The 19698-nt window shown below is 48.4% G+C and overlaps 1 protein-coding gene across 2 annotated transcripts; it reads right to left on the bottom strand.

The window, feature by feature from the left end:
- Positions 1 to 4462: 4462 nt before the first annotated feature.
- TFPI2 (tissue factor pathway inhibitor 2) lies at positions 4463 to 10694 on the bottom strand. 2 transcript variants are annotated; one of them, XM_054060488.1, is made up of 5 exons: positions 10539 to 10694; positions 10267 to 10446; positions 9345 to 9524; positions 7877 to 8050; positions 4463 to 5552 (listed from the first exon to the last, which is right to left on the bottom strand). In XM_054060488.1, the coding sequence occupies exons 1-5, from the start codon at positions 10618 to 10620 to the stop codon at positions 5449 to 5451; spliced, it is 720 nt and encodes a 239-aa protein (XP_053916463.1). In that variant the 5' UTR covers positions 10621 to 10694; the 3' UTR covers positions 4463 to 5448. The 2 variants fall into 2 exon arrangements, with proteins under 2 accessions (XP_053916463.1, XP_053916464.1); XM_054060489.1 differs by having other exon boundaries at positions 4463 to 5549.
- Between the last annotated feature and the right edge of the window lie 9004 nt (positions 10695 to 19698).

Here is a 19698-nt window from a genome sequence, read left to right as displayed (position 1 = left end):
TAAAACCTAATCAAGGAAATGCCTTTAATATTAAAATAGATATTTTTCAGCATTTTTATCTAATAGGATTCATAGCAGTTTTGGTACTATTTCTACTTGAAGACATATTGGAGTACAGAAATGAGTTAGTTTCCTTTCCCACTGGAAAGGAACCTACTGCCCCACCAGAGCACACAATCATTCACATCATTCATCCAGCAACTGTGCAGGTGCTGAAATAAAGGTCAGGAATTTTTTGCTTACCCTCTGTTTGTTTGCTTAGACACAGTGATGAAAATTGACAAAGAACTCAGGTACAGCAGACATATGTACTGCTGTTGGAGAAAACTGCTCTATGCAAGATCAAATTTCTGCACTTGAAGGAGGTTATCAAAGTGTTTGGACTCACCTCAGGCCTTGGACTCATGCTAGAGTCCCTTCAGCCTGCACAGCAAGAATTATACAGGCTTCTTGTGTTCCAGTGCAGTAGCCTGAATCCATGACAGAGAGCAAAAAATATTTGTTATCACCGTTTTTCTCAGCAAACTTCCCTCCTGCTTTTAGAAAGAAAAAATAGGGGAATAAAAGTCTTGATAATCTTGCTACTTCCTACTGGAGGTATTTTTATAAAGTATAGTTTTTTTAACATCAGCAAAACTCAAGATTTTTCATGTTGAAAAATACTCTGATGATGGAAAGCTATTTCCTTGTTTGATAATGAGGCGTATTTTTCACCCTCTACTCTCCTGAGGCCCTAAATATCTTTTATTAGTACAATCTATCCTCTTTATCTTGCTTCTGACACATAGAGGAAAATACCCTATAGAGAATATTGTTCATGTGCATTTCTTAGTTACTAAGAGTTTTATTACTGCATTTCATAGTAAGCTCTAAAAATTTTTATCACTCATTGTCCTCCTAGAAAAGATGCTGCACACTTGCTTAGTGGGTAGTAAGTCGAATCCAAGAAAGCTCACTGAGAAAAAAAAGTTGTAATTCAGCTGGCAGTGTTATATGAAGAAAAAAAAAACCCAAACCTTGTAGTTGATATATTAAGGCCTTTAAGAAGGATCTATCATGACAAAAAATGAGGCCTAATATTACTGTATTATCCCCAGCTTGACGTTCAGCCCCACCAAGGGAGATGATGTGATGCACTTTTGAGTTCAAACTGCACTTAAAACCCATGACACAAAAGCACCTAACCAGCTGCGTCTGGAAGAGCATCTGTTTTGTCCACATTCATCTGAAATTATGGTCAGTGCTGCCAGGGCAAAGGGAATCTCCATTAAAAGGGATTTATTTTACTACCACATAATAGGTACAATGTTTAATATTTCATAAATTAGTCTTTAATTTGACTGAATTATCTGTCTTTTATGAATAGTTCAGACAGGAGCTGGGAATGCTCATTTCGCTGGTATTTATTTGGAAATCACAACTCATGATCACATCAGTTGCTAATACTTCAAACAGCATGCTTTTACGCATCTTGTTTACGTTGATTTTCAATATCGTTGCTGTTCCATTAGGCTTTATATACTATGATTAACACCTCTTTTCCTCAATAATTAAGTAATTTATCAGATGATAGACATTACCCCACAGGACCACCATACACTGAAAAATTAGACTCACTTCAACAGAAGCAAGTATGACTGTACTAATTATCAGCAGGGCTAGTCATGCATAATAATAAAAAGCTTTCTAGAAAGATAATGAGGCAGATTTATCTTTCAGTAACACTAATGTAAATGCATATTAATTTTGGCACATCCACAATGTGGTTCTTCCAGATTTACATAACCACAGCTGGACTGTATTCATCCTGTTTATCCAAAACATATTTCTTGTCACTCCCTGAATCCAGAACTGTTGCCCCCAGCAGTATAGATGACTTTAAGCTTGAGGACACAATCTTTCACCCGTGAGCTGAAACACAACTTCAGGGACTTTCCCTTTTTATTTTTTTTTTTTCTTTTTAATGTGCCCTATTGCATCTAAATATAGATTTATGGTTTTTTTTTAAATCAATGTTCCACATTTTCCATCTCCTCAGATGACAAGAATGAATAGAGGACAGCTCTGGTAGTGAAATCTGACTCCGGGGATGCAAGCCAAACTCATTGTCCTTTTGCTATTAAAGTATAGAAGCGTGAGAAAATCTATCATTGGGGCCAATCACTGTTAAAATGGTGAAATTTCGCTTGCCATCATTTAGGTTATCAATAAAAATCTAGAGGTTTCCACATTTTTTTCTTTTCCCTTTTTGGTAGTTAAATTCCCACCAAAATATAATGAAGAAGCAACTCTCCAACTCTTTACAAAGCAATTCCCTGAGTGTTGCCACAGACTAAGGATGAAGAATCAGTGCTGATTTTGATTTTTATAGTCTTTGATACAGTTCTTAACAAGATATCACTAAGAAAAAAACTTGGAATTATGGGTTGCAATGGAAAGTTAAAGAGCAGTGATGTTATTTGCAATGGAGTTTAGTCAATTTGCTTATTGCAGCAACGACTGTTGAGCAGCAGGTATGACTGTCCCATGCAAATCACTAGTCAGGAGTCTCAGTGGCAGCTTGCCTATGCAAGACAAGATGAGCCCAACCAATCATAATCACTGCTTCCCTCCTCAGCAGTAGAAATTGGTGCTGTGACACATGATACCAGCTGCTGGACACTGGCTACTATAATGTAAGTTAATTTGCAGGATGGTATGGGCTGTGTTAATTTTCAACGTGGCAAAATGCTAACAATTGACCCAACCTTGGGCCAGTGTTGTTTCATCAGCAAACTGAAAAAGGAAGTAAGTCATGAGTCATATAAAATGCTGCAGATCATAGAGAATTTTTACAATTAGTCAAAGCCACAGGAGTTTGGAGAGATATTAGAGTAACATAAGAACACGAAGCAAAGCAGCACAGTGGTGACTGAAATTCTTCTTAGAAAAAAAATTATGAAGGCATTTATCTGGAAAGAAGATAAAATTTATACAAAGTGGAATAGCATCACTAAGGGACTGAAAGAAACTTCCATGCCCGGCCCTCTTCCTCCTAGTCCTCCAGAATACTCTACAGTCTGCTCACCAGGAGACCCTGCAAGTATTATGGATGGTTTTGGTTAAATTTCTGGGGTAGATAGGGTAGATTCAGGTACATAAGGGATTAAAAGCCAAGCCTCTGAGATTTACCCTAGCAGTAATCCCTTAAACTTTTAATTGCTTTTATGCAAGAAAAGATGTGGAGCCGCTGCATAGTAAGGGGTTGGCAGTGGCTACTGCAGTGTCCTGGATGGAGCCATCAAGACAGCTCTCACTGAACCCCTGAGAAGGTATGAGCAGATGATCAAAATCTTGGATCCGTTCCAGGACACTAGCTGGGCATTGCACAGCCCAAAGTTCATCATGATGTGTGACCAGGTAGAAAAGTAAAGTGAGATGGAGATGCCCTCAGATTTTGGGCTCCCTTTAAATCCCAGGTCCGCTTTTGTATTGCACCCCAAGATACTCCTATAAAAGCCAAAATCTCAGAGGTAAAGAGTAATAATCTGTTTCTCAAATATATTACCAGAGATTATACCCTACAGTGATGCTGTTAAAAGATGCCCATCCTCTACAGTGAAAAACAAGGTTTAAATTGAACTTTGACTTCTGAAAAGAGCATGGGGTTTTTTAAGCCACAGTCACAAAGCTCCAACAAACGCAGCTGGAGTCCGCCACATTATAGCACCAGGAGTGAAAAAAATATTCAGCGGCACACTCTGGACTGCTGCTCTAAGCAGCATGGCCAAAATCCACAGCCCAAGGGAAGGGTTGTTAGGCTGCTTCTCTTTCTGTCTGAAGGCCAGTTACCAGAGAAGAGGTTTGGTATGGAAGAAACACTCAAAACTGCAACACTAGTTGCCGATAATTTTCAAAAAGGATGCTTTTGTGCACACTAAGTGACAGGTTAATTGAAATAAGAAGGTTTTTGAGATCAAGAACCAGAAATCGAGTGGCAGAAAGCCTATGGCAAGCATAGCTGATTGCTTTAATTGAAAACCCAGCAGTGAGAGAAAAAACAGTAAGAAAAACAGGTCTTGACTAGTTTTCTCACTATGCTCCCTCTCTGAAATGGAAATAAGGCACACCTAAAACTTCCTAACAAATAGCCCACTACACGTGGAAAAACTCTTCAGGTAGTTCAACAACAAACAGGAGACCCACCCAGCAACAATCAGCTTTGCTAAGCACCCCTTTGAGAGCAGCACTTGTGGGAGGGCCAGCTGAGCCATAAAAACTGTTGGGGATGAATGACATCAATGCAATTTACTGTCTTTTCTGAAATAAAGACCTCATCGGCATAAGGAAACTATTTAAGAGACAACTAAACTCCTCTAGAGTGTCAATTAGTAAATAACAGGTTCCATTGCATATATTGGTGTATACAACTAATTCAGGATAATTAACAGAAGCAAATGACAGAACATGCGCTCTTTTTTTTTTTCCCAAAACCATTTTATTAACATTACTTGTGAATTCATATTTAGAAAATATCACAGGTGAAATTAATTAAAATTCAGACATGGCTCAAAATCATAAAAACAAAAGAAGGTGCAATACTATCATAATCTACCATAAGAAATACAACAGTGCCTCTAAAGAGGGATTAAATGAGATCTGCAGAAGTTTCTGCACAAATAAACACAAATATCAAGATCCTCAGCAGATGTAATCAGTGTAACTCCATTAAAATCAATAAAAATATGCTGATTTATGCCATACAAGGATCTGGAGTGTAACTTAGCAGAAATCTCAAATGTCATGAAAAAGTAATGTCTACATTTTCATTTCAATACTCAAGTAGCTTATTCATTGCCTTTGTCAGAGTGTTTATTAAAGTATCCTTAGTCCCATTTTTCTTCTTGTGAGAAGGGCCAGAACTAAGTTTATACTTTTTTTACTGTTGCAAAGGCTTCTGAAAGCCTTGACTATGAACAGAAGTGTTAAGGACAGTCTACTTAAATGATAGTGCCAAAGTATGTAAAATGGCAGAGCAACAAACCTCTGGACACACTTTTGAAAGCTTCCTTTTCTTTAGCAAGCAGAGGATGCCCAAAAAACCCATAGAGATTTAGCTTTGTAGTGTCCTTAGTTAAACTAAGAGATGATTGATTTTTCAAATCTAAATTGTTTCATAACAGCTGAAATATTCTCCCAAGGTAGTAGTAACATTCCCCCATAAAAAAACATGGAATCTAAATACTTTGGCTTTGTCAAAGTATTACTGCAAAGACAACAGAACAGAAGAACCAAACTTGGGTTCACTCCTCTTCTATTAAATGCAGTTCTTTTCATAAAGTAAGCTGGAAATAATCAGTTCTGAAAGACAGAACTGTGTCAATGTATAAAACTGTATGAAAATTATCTTACAAAAGAAATAAGTGGAACCAAATCAAAGTGTTTAAAACACCCAAGTGCACATCAGCTTTAAGACTTTGGGTTATATATCTGAGGCTTTTTAATCAGCTTTCTCATCATTTTTCTGCGGAATACATTTGTTGGCTTGTTGATTCTTGCTTTCTGCGTTCCTGCTAAGAAAACAAAAGAAGCAGTTAGGGAAATAGTATGATGAAACTGTTACCACTCTTTATTGTTTGTTTTGGGTTTTTTGTTTGTTTTTTTTTGTTTAACATTATGCTATTTAAGCAGTTGATCCAGTAACAAAAAGCATCAAAAACTGTAAAATATGTTCTGGACTCCCTCTTCTCACACACTCCTAGGTCTCCAATGCATCTAACTTTGGCACTGGAATCCTACTTGGCTGCTCTTTTCCTGAGCAAGCATCAAAGTCTTTTCTAGCTGCCCTGCAGTGACAGCAGAATGGAAGTAAACACACTGCTCTGTCAAAAAACGCTACTGCATTTCCCTGAACAAAACTGGGCCAAAGCCTAAAATACAAATAGTGCTTGTGGGAGATAAAGGTAAAATTATTTGGGTTTCTGCACATAACTGAATCTCATAGAGAAGCCATAGAAGGGCCAAAGACAGTTGTGGTTATCTCCAGATATACTTATGAAGGCTGAATGAAATGTGTGACTGCAGTTCAGAAAACAAGTCCTTTGCAAACCCAACTAAAAACCTTTTGTCTTCATGCTTCCCGTTTATTTGCAGGCAAAGTCCCCGTGGCCAGTTCCCAATCCTTTTGCTGTTACCCCAATGTATTTATTTCTTTTTCTAATATAAACCTTTTTAATGAAATTAATCAGAAACCGTTAACCTCCAAAAGCTATAGATCAGTTCAAACAGCAGTTTCATATGCACAGGGAAGGTCAACTGAATTCAACCAAAAGGTAACAGGAAAGATGCTGGAGGAGGAATTATGGGAGTGGGAAGAAAGGAGTGGCTTAAGTTGCCTTAAAGATTTCCTTAATGTTGCTGTACGCTCCCAAGCTACAGAAATGACTATGTATAGCACAACACTAATTAGCACTGATTATGTCCTTAACTATGGGCGGCTTTGGCTGTACCAAGCATTACTGAATTATGAAATTCACAAGCTAGTGAAAAAAAGCTTATAGCCAAACCTTTATGTTATGGCTATCTGGTGCTCTAGTTAGGAGACAGATAGTGTTTCCTTCTTTCTTCCATAAGATGAGTGAGGAGGGGAGAAACCTCAGGTTGGGCATGGGCAGGGACAGAGTGTGGAGGCAAGATGCTGAAGAAGCAGTTTCCTTCCTCCTCTGTCTTGCACACTTGGGCTGGAGCCGGGCCCTACCATTTCCCAGGGAGTTATAGATGCAAATTAGATAATCACAAGCATCTCAGATGGACTTAGCATGCTATTAGACTCTCTCATAATAGTAGAATGGCAGAGATGCACTCAGACTTGTCACTACAGAAGTATCGCTGTCATGACTAACTGGCAAACAACATTTTTACTTCTAAGGACTGGTTTTGGGGTGCAATCCCCACCCCAGCCCTGGATCTCTGGTGCAGAACTGAAGAATCATCTCCTGACTTTAAGTCTTCTGACCACGCATCTTAAATGCTGAAGTACTTGGACCTTGTGCATATCTCATGCTTAAATCAGAGCCACTTTCTGGATTTATTTCCCCATGCCAATGTATGTGCTAGATAGAGCCTTAATTTTTTTTCCCATTAGTATCAATTTTTGAAATATTGTGCTATGTTTGCTTCCTGAATGCTGTGGGAATCAATATCTAATTATGCTTTTCTCTCTCCCATTAATTTACATATCAAATGAATTAAACTAGAGCATTCAACCTTGCAATAGCTGTTAAGAACTTAAGACTGCAGGCAAAACTACAACTATTTTGACTCACAAGCACAGACAGTAGTTGATTTGAATAAAACTACTAAGAAAAATCAATTATCATTCACAACCCTTCCCCCACAGCCACAGAAACAGTTGACTTCACACAACTGATAGGGTAGAAATCTTTAGTAATGGTAACGGGAAACGGGAACAGGCATTAGGGAATCAAGGGAGGATGTAACCGCTAAAAACATGAAAGAAAAAAGTAAATTGATCCCACAACTCACTTTAATCCTACCTAAAAATATCTAGAAGAAAATGATACCTTAATTAGTGTTCAGGCTGGTACTGAATCGTTTAAACACTGATTCCTTGTGGGCACTAGTAAGTTCATCAGCCTTTTGTGTGCCCTTCTCTAAACATTCAAAAATGGTATAACTACATCACATCCTACTGTGTTCTTGCTACAATGATTTAGTGTTGCATCTCAGTTTCCCTGCCTTTGAAAACTTTCTGTTCAAATTCCAAAAAGCATACACTTGTAGCAAAGCAAGGTGAGAAAAAGAATGCTGTGAACACCTGTCGCTGGTATTTAGATGGCTTTATCTGCTTGTGAGTGAGGAAATACAATAAACTCACCTTTCCTGCAGATATTGTTGCAATCCATTTCAGTAACAAAGTTATTGGCGTTTCCACCGCAGCCAGTATACTTGAACTCCTTACATGATTTAGTTTTGGCATCATAGTAATAGCGACTGACAGAAGAAGAACACAATCCTTCATCCTTCGGGCTATAGCACAACAAGGGACCAGCTTAAAAAAAAAAAAAAAGGAAAAAAGAAAAAAAGTAGAAAGAGAAAGACAAATTACAGAAATGCAGTCTCTATGCCTGGCTTCTTAAAATTTACCCTGCAATAAATTTTGTATTTAAACAGCTCTTGTTCCCACTCAACTGACATGACCATTACTGATGACTTCAGAGAGTTACTACATCTTATTCCTCTGAGATATGAATTTGAGAAAAAAACCCAGACAATCCCAGAAAACTGGATTACCTTCCCACAAGTGAAATCCATCAGTTTTCCCCATTTGTGGTGTCCTGCATACAACAGCAGAGATATTTACATATTCTGACCTAAGTCTTATTCTGAATATACAGAAACAGAATAATAATTGCAGTGAACTACTGCTGTAAAGGAAAAAAGGGCACTTTTCTATTTATCCTTGCCACAATTTTTCCAGCAAATCCTGCCCACTTTCAGCATTTAGTACAAGACTATCACTTTCCTTTTAAGAATCATGTTTCATTTTGGCTCAATAAAGTTTTACTTTTCTTGCTGGAGACCCTTTACCAATTTATTGGCTATGCAACAGAGTAATTAAAAACAGTTCAGCATTCACCTAAGAAAATGTCGACAATCTGCCATCAACCTAAAAGTAACTGTCTCATCAAACACTAATAAAACTTAGTCACTGACAGCTTTTATAATTCTGGTAGATCTCTCTTTTTCAAATATCCTGTCTTGCACTAGACATTAATCTGGTGTTTATGACAACATTCAGCTATAGTCATCCGCTCATAATTACTACTTCTCTTATTTAAAATTAGTGTGGAGAGAAGGTGAACAGTCATGTCAGGTAAAATATTTTAATCAGCTGAGCTGGTAAGTGCAGAAAACCCAAGCCACCTAATAAATACCATCCCTCAGCCCTGAATTTCAGAAAGGCAGTTCTGTTTTCCAGCAGGATATCACTGCCTTGAATGTGACTGCCACAAATCTCATACATCTGCCTCAACACAGATCTCCAACCTTATTTCCCTTCAAACTACACAGGTACAGCTCTCTTGAAGTCAAGAGATCGACTTGGTATGGCCATAGGAATACTTAAGGTCACAATACTAAATTAAAACAACGTTCCGCTCTTTCAGTAACAGAAAGTTGAGACAAATGACACATGTAAATCTGGAGACATTATAAATGTGTGCTTCATGGAAGACTTCAAAAATACCACTGCATGGGTATCCAGAGGAAAATATAAAACAGAATATAATCTTCATATCACTTTCAAACCATCTACTTTATTAAAACTTTGGAACAACCATTACTTTTCTCTGGCAAACAGTGGTCCACGCAAGACTGCAAATCCCTGAAGTTATTGCCATTTCCGTAACAGCCACCATAGATGAACTCCTCACACCTCATCGAGCTCAAGTTAAAGGCATATCTTTTTAGATGACTCCTGCAAGGTCCTCCATCAGCCTCCATCCGGCATAATTTGGGCACTTCTGTAACAAGAATGATTTCATCCTCTGTAAAATTAATCCTTCACACTCACATATTGTTCAGCCTGAAGAAGAGAAGGCTCCGAGGAGACCTTATAGTGACCTTCTAGTACCTCAAGGGGCTACAAGAAAGCTGGGGAGGGATTGTTTACAAAGGCTTGTAGTGATAGGACTAGGGGGAATGGGTATAAACCTGAGAAGGGCAGATTTACACTAGACATAAGGAGGAATTTCTTCGCGATGAGAGTGGTGAGGTACTGGCACAGGTTGCCCAGGGAAGTTGTGGCTGCTCCATCCGTGCAGGTGTTCAAGGTGCGGTTGGATGGGGCTTTGAGCAGCCTGGTCTAGTGGCAGGGGGGTTGGAACTGGATGATCTTTAAGGTTCCTTCCAACCCAACCTATTCTATGATTCTATACTGAAACAGGAGATAGAACACTGTCGCTCCAGGCGCAGTCGAGTCCCAGCTCGTCCCACTACCTGCATTCTTTAGAAAAGTTGGGTAAGATTTACAGCAGGAATCTGATGCATTAATAAGTAGGTATACTATTAGTTTACATATAAAATACGAATAGTTCAATTCCACAGGCAACTCGCTCTGGTTTCCCTGCATGGAACTGACACCAAGAAGTGGCAGCGCACCGGAGGGACAGACGGGGCGGGAAGCAGCGCTCCCACCGGGTCCCTCCAGCATCCTGCGGGACGCGGGGCTCCCCCGGGGCTGAAGGGGGGAGCCCCCAGACTCACTCTTGACGGTCCAGCAGCTCTTCTCGCAGTCGTCGAGCGTGAGGAAGTTGTTGGCGTTGCCGTGGCAGCCACCGTAGGTGAACTCCTGGCAACTCTGCGTGTAGCGGTCGTAGTACCAGCGCGGCACCAGGGCGCGGCAGGGCCCGTCCTCGGGGGGCAGCAGGCAGGCGCGCTCCTTCTCTGCGGGAGACACGGGCGGCAGGGGCTGGAGCCACGGCAGCGGCTGGAGCCACGGCAGCGGCGGCCTCGGCCCGCCGAGCGGCCGCTCCTACCTGTAAGGGGGCGCGGGGCCAGCGCGGCGCAGGCGAGCGGCAGCAGCAGCGCGGGTAGCGCGAGGCGGCGCCCAGCGCTCATGGCGAGGTCCCAGCAGCGAGCGGCGCCGCCCGCCACCGCGCTCGCCCTTTATAGGACTGAGGCGGCTTCCCCGGGCCGCCTCCCTCCCTCGCGGTGGGAGGGGAAGGGCTGAATCAGCGGGGCGGGGGGTCCCGCCGTGCCCCCTCGCCCCACGGGGTGATGCTCCCAAAGCGTTTCCTGCGAGTGAAACCCGGGACAGGTCACTTAGTCTAAGCCTTCGCCCCGCATGGAGCCTGCGGGAGCCCGCGGGAGGATCCAGCCGGGACGAGAGCCGTCAGCGGGCTTGGACCTCTGCAGAGATTCCCGATCCGTCCTCCCTGTCGGTTTAACACCGTAACGGCGATGAACTCGAGAAAAGAGGCACTGCCAGCGGGCTTCGACCCCTGGGAAACCCAAGCGGATGAATGGAAGAAACCTCTGGCTAGTTTAGAGAGCTGGGTTTCAGAAAATACCACGGGCCTCTCGCTACGAGAAGGATGTTGAGGCTCTGGAGTGTGTCCAGAGAAGAGCAATGAAGCTGGTGAAGGGGCTGGAGAACAAGTCTTGCGAGGAGCGGCTGAGGGAACTGGGGTTGTTGAGCCTGGAGAAGAGGAGGCTGAGGGGAGACCTTATTGCTCTCCCTACCTGAAAGGAGGTTGTGGAGAGGAGGGAGCTGGCCTTTTCTCCCAAGTGACAGGGGACAGGACAAGGGGGAATGGCCTCGAGCTGTGCCAGGGGAAGTTCACTGGATATCAGAAAAAAAAAAATCACAGAAAGGGTCATCGGGCGCTGGCAGAGGCTGCCCAGGGAGGTAGTTGAGTCACCATCCCTGGAGGTATTTAAAAGATGGGTAGACGAGGTTCTTGGGGACGTGGCTTAGTGGCAGATAGGAATGGTTGGACTTGATCTAAGAGGTCTTTTCCAACCTGGTGATTCTATGATTCTATGACTTGTCCTTTTCTGCAGATTTTAACCCCGCCAGTGTGATCTGAGTGAGAAGCAAACAGCGTACTTTCCCTCCTTAATCTATCAGAGCCATTACATTAATTAGATTTAATACAGTAAAAGAGATATGAGTGGCTGCAAATTAGGCATGCTCTCTATAGGTAACAATAAGCTAACCTGATCTCCTGTTTTTCTTCTCTGCTTCCTTTACGGCAACCGCACTGTGCCTCAGTCCTTTGGGAAGGTACTGCCTAGCAATCCAGGGCCCTGGAATTCTTTGGCCTGCAGGGAAGAAGGCACAGTCTGAGCGGGCTGGAAGAAGGAGGAACGTCATAGCACCCTGATTATTTCAGAAACTGGCTTTCTTTCCATGGCTTCTCTGCTTTTCTTATCTCATGCAGTATTACAACCTAATTTTCTGACATAATTTTATATTTCATAAAGGCAAGATAGAGGAGCAAATTCAACTCCCAGCCCATTTAGGTAGCTTCTGGGAGGATATGAATGGCACCTCTCCCTCCTTTTTCAGCACTGTTCCTTTTATCAGACTGTCCAGTTGCCAAAGAACAAGTGGGTATTTTAGTGACAGCCCTGCTCCCCCAAACACTGACACAGTTTAAGACATCACCATGGAACATATCTGCATGTTCTAGAATCTTATAGCTACAACTGCCAGTATCAAGTGTCCTCATTTTTAGGAGTTTTGTTAAGCTTATTAAACACAGTAACTATAATAAAGCTCAAGTCTCTCTGGTAGGAAAAAAAAACTAAAAAAACCTGCATTTCTATTCCAGAGAAAATCGAAAGGCCATCTTTCTAAAATGAGGAAACTCTCGAGTGATTTTAATATGACTAGATTTTAGCTTTCATTGGATTTTGTTGGAATTGCAAAGAAACTCATTGAAATACCACTTTAAACAATAGCAGCAAAATGAATTCTGTCATACAAACACCTTGTTCCGTATTTTCTTATTTTTCTGTGCACATATATACACGTCAAAGTTTGAGCTAGACTCACCTATCCATCAATTCTGCAGCACAGTGCAGTATTTATTCAGCTGCTCCTTTGCTGTAACAGCAAAGAAGTTCACTTGGATTAGGTAAGAATCTGTAAAACTATATAAACTAGTGTAAAAATTAACATAGCAAGTGGTATTAAGTCCTTTACTAACTGCAATCAGCAGAATTACTCATGCCAAACAGCGTAAGGCAGGTTTTCCATCACAGGGTTATCGGTACCCAGCTGCAACTGTCCTTCCCACCTTAACCATGCTAACTGTGTGCCAGAGAACATCCTCAGCTTACTCCTGCACACATCGCCTGCCACCACCACACCACAGGCTCCCTGCCTCTCCGCACCAGAATGTTTCTGCTCCCACCGACAGCCCTGGCTCTCCTGGGACCTGGCTGCCAGCCCCTTGCACGTGTTTTGACTGGCCCAGGGACCAGCAGCTGCTGGGGCTTGGGTATACAGCTGCCAGTGCAGATTACAGGAGAACAGAAACTGCATACCAATAGCTGGGAAGGCCGGGTGCATAATAGACAGAAGGAGGGGAAGAGAAACTGATATTAGTGAACTGGCTAAAATAAAACAAATGCAAAGCCGGAGAGTACTATAGGAGCAGGACTGGAGAAGAAAGACATAAATCTTACATAGTAACCCCAGGGCCTGCCTGGATGACCCCTAGTGACCCCAGGGCCTGCCCGGATGACCTCAAGTGACCCCAGGGCCTACCCGGATGACCTCAAGTAACCCGAGGGCATACCTGGATGACCTCAAGTGACCCCAGGGCCTACCCGGATGACCTCAAGTGACCCCAGGGCCTGCCTGGATGACCCCTAGTGACCCCAGGGCCTGCCTGGATGACCTCAAGTAACTCCAGGGCCTACCTGGATGACCTCAAGTGACCCCTAGGGCCTACCTGGATGACCCCTAGTGACCCCAGGGCCTGCCCGGATGACCTCAAGTAACCCTAGGGCCTACCTGGATGACCTCAAGTAACTCCAGGGCCTACCTGGATGACCTCAAGTGACCCCTAGGGCCTACCTGGATGACCCCTAGTGACCCCAGGGCCTGCCCGGATGACCTCAAGTAACCCTAGGGCCCACCTGGATGACCTCAAGTAACCCCAGGGCCTGCCCAGATGACCTCAAGTAACCCCAGGGCCTGCCTGGATAACCCCTAGTGACCCCAGGGCCTGCCCGGATGACCTCAAGTAACCCCAGGGCCTACCTGGATGACCTCAAGTAACCCCAGTGCCTGCCTGGATGACCCCTAGTGACCCCAGGGCCTGCCTGGATGACCTCAAGTAACCCCTGTGCCTGCCTGGATGACCCCTGGTGACCCCAGTGCCTGCTCGGATGACCTCAAGTGACCCCAGGGCCTGCCCAGATGACCTCAAGTGACCCCAGGGCCTACCTGGATGACCTCAAGTAACCCCAGGGCCTACCTGGATGACCTCAAGTAACCCCAGTCCCTGCCCGGATGACCTAAATTAACCCCAGGACCTACCTGGATGACCTCAAGTGACCCCAGGGCCTGCCCGGATGACCTCAAGTAACCCCAGGGCCTACCTGGATGACCTCAAGTAACCCCAGGGCCTGCCTGGATGACCCCTAGTGACCCCAGGGCCTGCCCAGATGACCTCAAGTAACCCCTGGGCCTGCCCAGATGACCTCAAGTAACCCCAGGGCCTACCCGGATGACCTCAATTGACCCCAGGGCCTACCTGGATGACCTCAAGTAACCCCAGTCCCTGCCTGGATGACCTCAATTAACCCCAGGGCCTACCTGGATGACCTCAAGTGACCCCAGGGCCTACCCGGATGACCTCAAGTGACCCCAGGGCCTACCTGGATGACCTCAAGTAACCCCTAGGGCCTACCTGGATGACCCCTAGTGACCCCAGGGCCTGCCTGGATGACCTCAAGTGACCCCAGGGCCTGCCTGGATGACCTCAAGTGACCCCAGGGCCTACCTGGATGACCTCAAGTAACCCCAGTGCCTGCCTGGATGACCTCAATTAACCCCAGGGCCTGTCTGGATGACCCCTAGTGACCCCAGGGCCTGCCCGGATGACCTCAAGTGACCCCAGGGCCTACCTGGATGACCTCAAGTAACCCCAGGTCCTGCCCGGATGACCCCTAGTGACCCCAGGGCCTGCCTGGATGACCTCAAGTAACCCCAGGGCCTACCTGGATGACCTCAAGTAACCCCAGGGCCTGCCCGGATGACCCCTAGTGACCCCAGGGCCTGCCCGGATGACCCCTAGTAACCCCAGGGCCTGCCTGGATGACCTCAAGTGACCCCAGGGCCTGCCTGGATGACCTCAAGTGACCCCAGGGCCTACCTGGATGACCTCAAGTAACCCCAGGGCCTACCTCGATGACCTCAAGTAACCCCAGTCCCTGCCCGGATGACCTCAATTAACCCCAGGGCCTACCTGGATGACCTCAAGTAACCCCAGGGCCTGCCCGGATGACCCCTAGTGACCCCAGGGCCTGCCTCGATGACCTCAAGTAACCCCATGGCCTACCTGGATGACCTCAAGTAACCCCAGGGCCTGCCCGGATGACCCCTAGTGACCCCAGGGCCTGCCTGGATGACCTCAAGTAACCCCATGGCCTGCCTGGATGACCCCTAGTGACCCCAGGGCCTGCCCAGATGACCTCAAGTAACCCCTGGGCCTGCCTGGATGACCCCTGGTGACCCCAGTGCCTGCTCGGATGACCTCAAGTAACCCCAGGGCCTGCCCAGATGACCTCAAGTGACCCCAGGGCCTACCTGGATGACCTCAAGTAACCCCAGGGCCTACCTCGATGACCTCAAGTAACCCCAGTCCCTGCACGGATGACCTCAATTAACCCCAGGGCCTACCTGGATGACCTCAAGTGACCCCAGGGCCTGCCCGGATGACCTCAAGTAACCCCAGGGCCTACCTGGATGACCTCAAGTAACCCCAGTCCCTGCCCGGATGACCTCAATTAACCCCAGGGCCTACCTGGATGACCTCAAGTGACCCCAGGGCCTGCCTGGATGACCTCAAGTGACCCCAGGGCCTACCTGGATGACCTCAAGTAACCCCAGTGCCTGCCTGGATGACCTCAATTAACCCCAGGGCCTGTCTGGATGACCCCTAGTGACCCCAGGGCCTACCTGGATGACCTCAAGTGACCCCAGGGCCTGCCCGGATGACCTCAAGTGACCCCAGGGCCTACCTGGATGACCTCAAGTAACCCCAGGTCCTGCCCGGATGACCCCTAGTGACCCCAGGGCCTGCCTCGATGACCTCAAGTAACCCCATGGCCTACCTGGATGACCTCAAGTAACCCCAGGGCCTGCCCGGATGACCCCTAGTGACCCCAGGGCCTGCCTGGATGACCTCAAGTAACCCCATGGCCTGCCTGGATGACCCCTAGTGACCCCAGGGCCTGCCCAGATGACCTCAAGTAACCCCTGGGCCTGCCTGGATGACCCCTGGTGACCCCAGTGCCTGCTCGGATGACCTCAAGTAACCCCAGGGCCTGCCCAGATGACCTCAAGTGACCCCAGGGCCTACCTGGATGACCTCAAGTAACCCCAGGGCCTACCTCGATGACCTCAAGTAACCCCAGTCCCTGCACGGATGACCTCAATTAACCCCAGGGCCTACCTGGATGACCTCAAGTGACCCCAGGGCCTGCCCGGATGACCTCAAGTAACCCCAGGGCCTACCTGGATGACCTCAAGTAACCCCAGTCCCTGCCCGGATGACCTCAATTAACCCCAGGGCCTACCTGGATGACCTCAAGTGACCCCAGGGCCTGCCTGGATGACCTCAAGTGACCCCAGGGCCTACCTGGATGACCTCAAGTAACCCCAGTGCCTGCCTGGATGACCTCAATTAACCCCAGGGCCTGTCTGGATGACCCCTAGTGACCCCAGGGCCTACCTGGATGACCTCAAGTGACCCCAGGGCCTGCCCGGATGACCTCAAGTGACCCCAGGGCCTACCTGGATGACCTCAAGTAACCCCAGGTCCTGCCCGGATGACCCCTAGTGACCCCAGGGCCTGCCTGGATGACCTCAAGTAACCCCAGGGCCTACCTGGATGACCTCAAGTAACCCCAGGGCCTGCCCGGATGACCCCTAGTGACCCCAGGGCCTGCCCGGATGACCCCTAGTAACCCCAGGGCCTGCCTGGATGACCTCAAGTAACCCCAGGGCCTGCCTGGATGACCCCTAGTGACCCCAGGGCCTGCCCAGATGACCCCTAGTGACCCCAGGGCCTACCTGGATGACCTCAAGTGACCCCAGGGCCTGCCCGGATGACCTCAAGTGACCCCAGGGCCTACCTGGATGACCTCAAGTGACCCCAGGGCCTGCCCGGATGACCTCAGTTAACCCCAGGGCCTACCTGGATGACCTCAAGTGACCCCAGGGCCTGCCTGGATGACCTCAAGTAACCCCTAGGGCCTACCTGGATGACCTCAAGTGACCCCAGGGCCTGCCTGGATGACCTCAAGTGACCCCAGGGCCTGCCCAGATGACCTCAAGTGACCCCAGGGCCTACCTGGATGACCTCAAGTAACCCCAGGGCCTACCTTGATGACCTCAAGTAACCCCAGTCCCTGCCCGGATGACCTCAATTAACCCCAGGGCCTACCTGGATGACCTCAAGTGACCCCAGGGCCTGCCCGGATGACCTCAAGTAACCCCAGGGCCTGCCCGGATGACCTCAATTAACCCCAGGGCCTACCTGGATGACCTCAATTAACCCCAGGGCCTGCCCGGATGACCTCAAGTGACCCCAGGGCCTGCCCGGATGACCTCAATTAACCCCAGGGCCTACCTGGATGACCTCAAGTGACCCCAGGGCCTGCCTGGATGACCTCAAGTAACCCCTAGGGCCTACCTGGATGACCTCAAGTGACCCCAGGGCCTGCCTGGATGACCTCAAGTGACCCCAGGGCCTGCCCAGATGACCTCAATTAACCCCAGGGCCTACCTGGATGACCTCAATTAACCCCAGGGCCTACCTGGATGACCTCAAGTGACCCCAGGGCCTACCTGGATGACCTCAAGTGACCCCAGGGCCTGCCTGGATGACCTCAAGTGACCCCAGGGCCTGCCTGTATGACCTCAAGTAACCCCAGGGCCTGCCCGGATGACCTCAAGTAACCCCAGGGCCTACCTGGATGGCCTCAAGTAACCCCAGGGCCTGCCCGGATGACCCCTAGTGACCCCAGGGCCTGCCTGGATGACCTCAAGTAACCCCATGGCCTACCTGGATGACCCCTAGTGACCCCAGGGCCTGCCCAGATGATCTCAAGTAACCCCTGGGCCTGCCTGGATGACCCCTAGTGACCCCAGGGCCTGCCCAGATGACCCCTAGTGACCCCAGGGCCTACCTGGATGACCTCAAGTGACCCCAGGGCCTGCCCGGATGACCTCAAGTGACCCCAGGGCCTACCTGGATGACCTCAAGTGACCCCAGGGCCTGCCCGGATGACCTCAGTTAACCCCAGGGCCTACCTGGATGACCTCAAGTGACCCCAGGGCCTGCCTGGATGACCTCAAGTAACCCCTAGGGCCTACCTGGATGACCTCAAGTGACCCCAGGGCCTGCCTGGATGACCTCAAGTGACCCCAGGGCCTGCCCAGATGACCCCTAGTGACCCCAGGGCCTACCTGGATGACCTCAAGTGACCCCAGGGCCTGCCCGGATGACCTCAAGTGACCCCAGGGCCTGCCCGGATGACCTCAGTTAACCCCAGGGCCTACCTGGATGACCTCAAGTGACCCCAGGGCCTGCCCGGATGACCTCAAGTAACCCCAGGGCCTGCCCGGATGACCTCAATTAACCCCAGGGCCTACCTGGATGACCTCAAGTAACCCCAGGGCCTGCCCGGATGACCTCAATTAACCCCAGGGCCTACCTGGATGACCTCAAGTGACCCCAGGGCCTACCCGGATGACCTCAATTAACCCCAGGGCCTACCTGGATGACCTCAAGTAACCCCTAGGGCCTACCTGGATGACCTCAAGTGACCCCAGGGCCTACCTGGATGACCTCAAGTGACCCCAGGGCCTGCCTGGATGACCTCAAGTGACCCCAGGGCCTGCCTGTATGACCTCAAGTAACCCCAGGGCCTGCCCGGATGACCTCAAGTAACCCCAGGGCCTACCTGGATGGCCTCAAGTAACCCCAGGGCCTGCCCGGATGACCCCTAGTGACCCCAGGGCCTGCCTGTATGACCTCAAGTAACCCCAGGGCCTGCCCGGATGACCTCAAGTAACCCCAGGGCCTACCTGGATGGCCTCAAGTAACCCCAGGGCCTGCCCGGATGACCCCTAGTGACCCCAGGGCCTGCCTGGATGACCTCAAGTAACCCCATGGCCTACCTGGATGACCCCTAGTGACCCCAGGGCCTACCTGGATGACCTCAAGTGACCCCAGGGCCTGCCCGGATGACCTCAAGTGACCCCAGGGCCTACCTGGATGACCTCAAGTGACCCCAGGGCCTGCCCGGATGACCTCAGTTAACCCCAGGGCCTACCTGGATGACCTCAAGTGACCCCAGGGCCTGCCTGGATGACCTCAAGTAACCCCTAGGGCCTACCTGGATGACCTCAAGTGACCCCAGGGCCTGCCTGGATGACCTCAAGTGACCCCAGGGCCTGCCCAGATGACCTCAAGTGACCCCAGGGCCTACCTGGATGACCTCAAGTAACCCCAGGGCCTACCTTGATGACCTCAAGTAACCCCAGTCCCTGCCCGGATGACCTCAATTAACCCCAGGGCCTACCTGGATGACCTCAAGTGACCCCAGGGCCTGCCCGGATGACCTCAAGTAACCCCAGGGCCTGCCCGGATGACCTCAATTAACCCCAGGGCCTACCTGGATGACCTCAAGTAACCCCAGGGCCTGCCCGGATGACCTCAAGTGACCCCAGGGCCTACCTGGATGACCTCAAGTGACCCCAGGGCCTACCCGGATGACCTCAATTAACCCCAGGGCCTACCTGGATGACCTCAAGTAACCCCTAGGGCCTACCTGGATGACCTCAAGTGACCCCAGGGCCTACCTGGATGACCTCAAGTGACCCCAGGGCCTGCCTGGATGACCTCAAGTGACCCCAGGGCCTGCCTGTATGACCTCAAGTAACCCCAG

The sequence above is a fragment of the Cuculus canorus genome, chromosome 2 (assembly GCF_017976375.1).
Source record: "Cuculus canorus isolate bCucCan1 chromosome 2, bCucCan1.pri, whole genome shotgun sequence".
NCBI lineage: Eukaryota > Metazoa > Chordata > Aves > Cuculiformes > Cuculidae > Cuculus > Cuculus canorus.
This window is presented reverse-complemented; position numbering and strand designations above follow the sequence as displayed.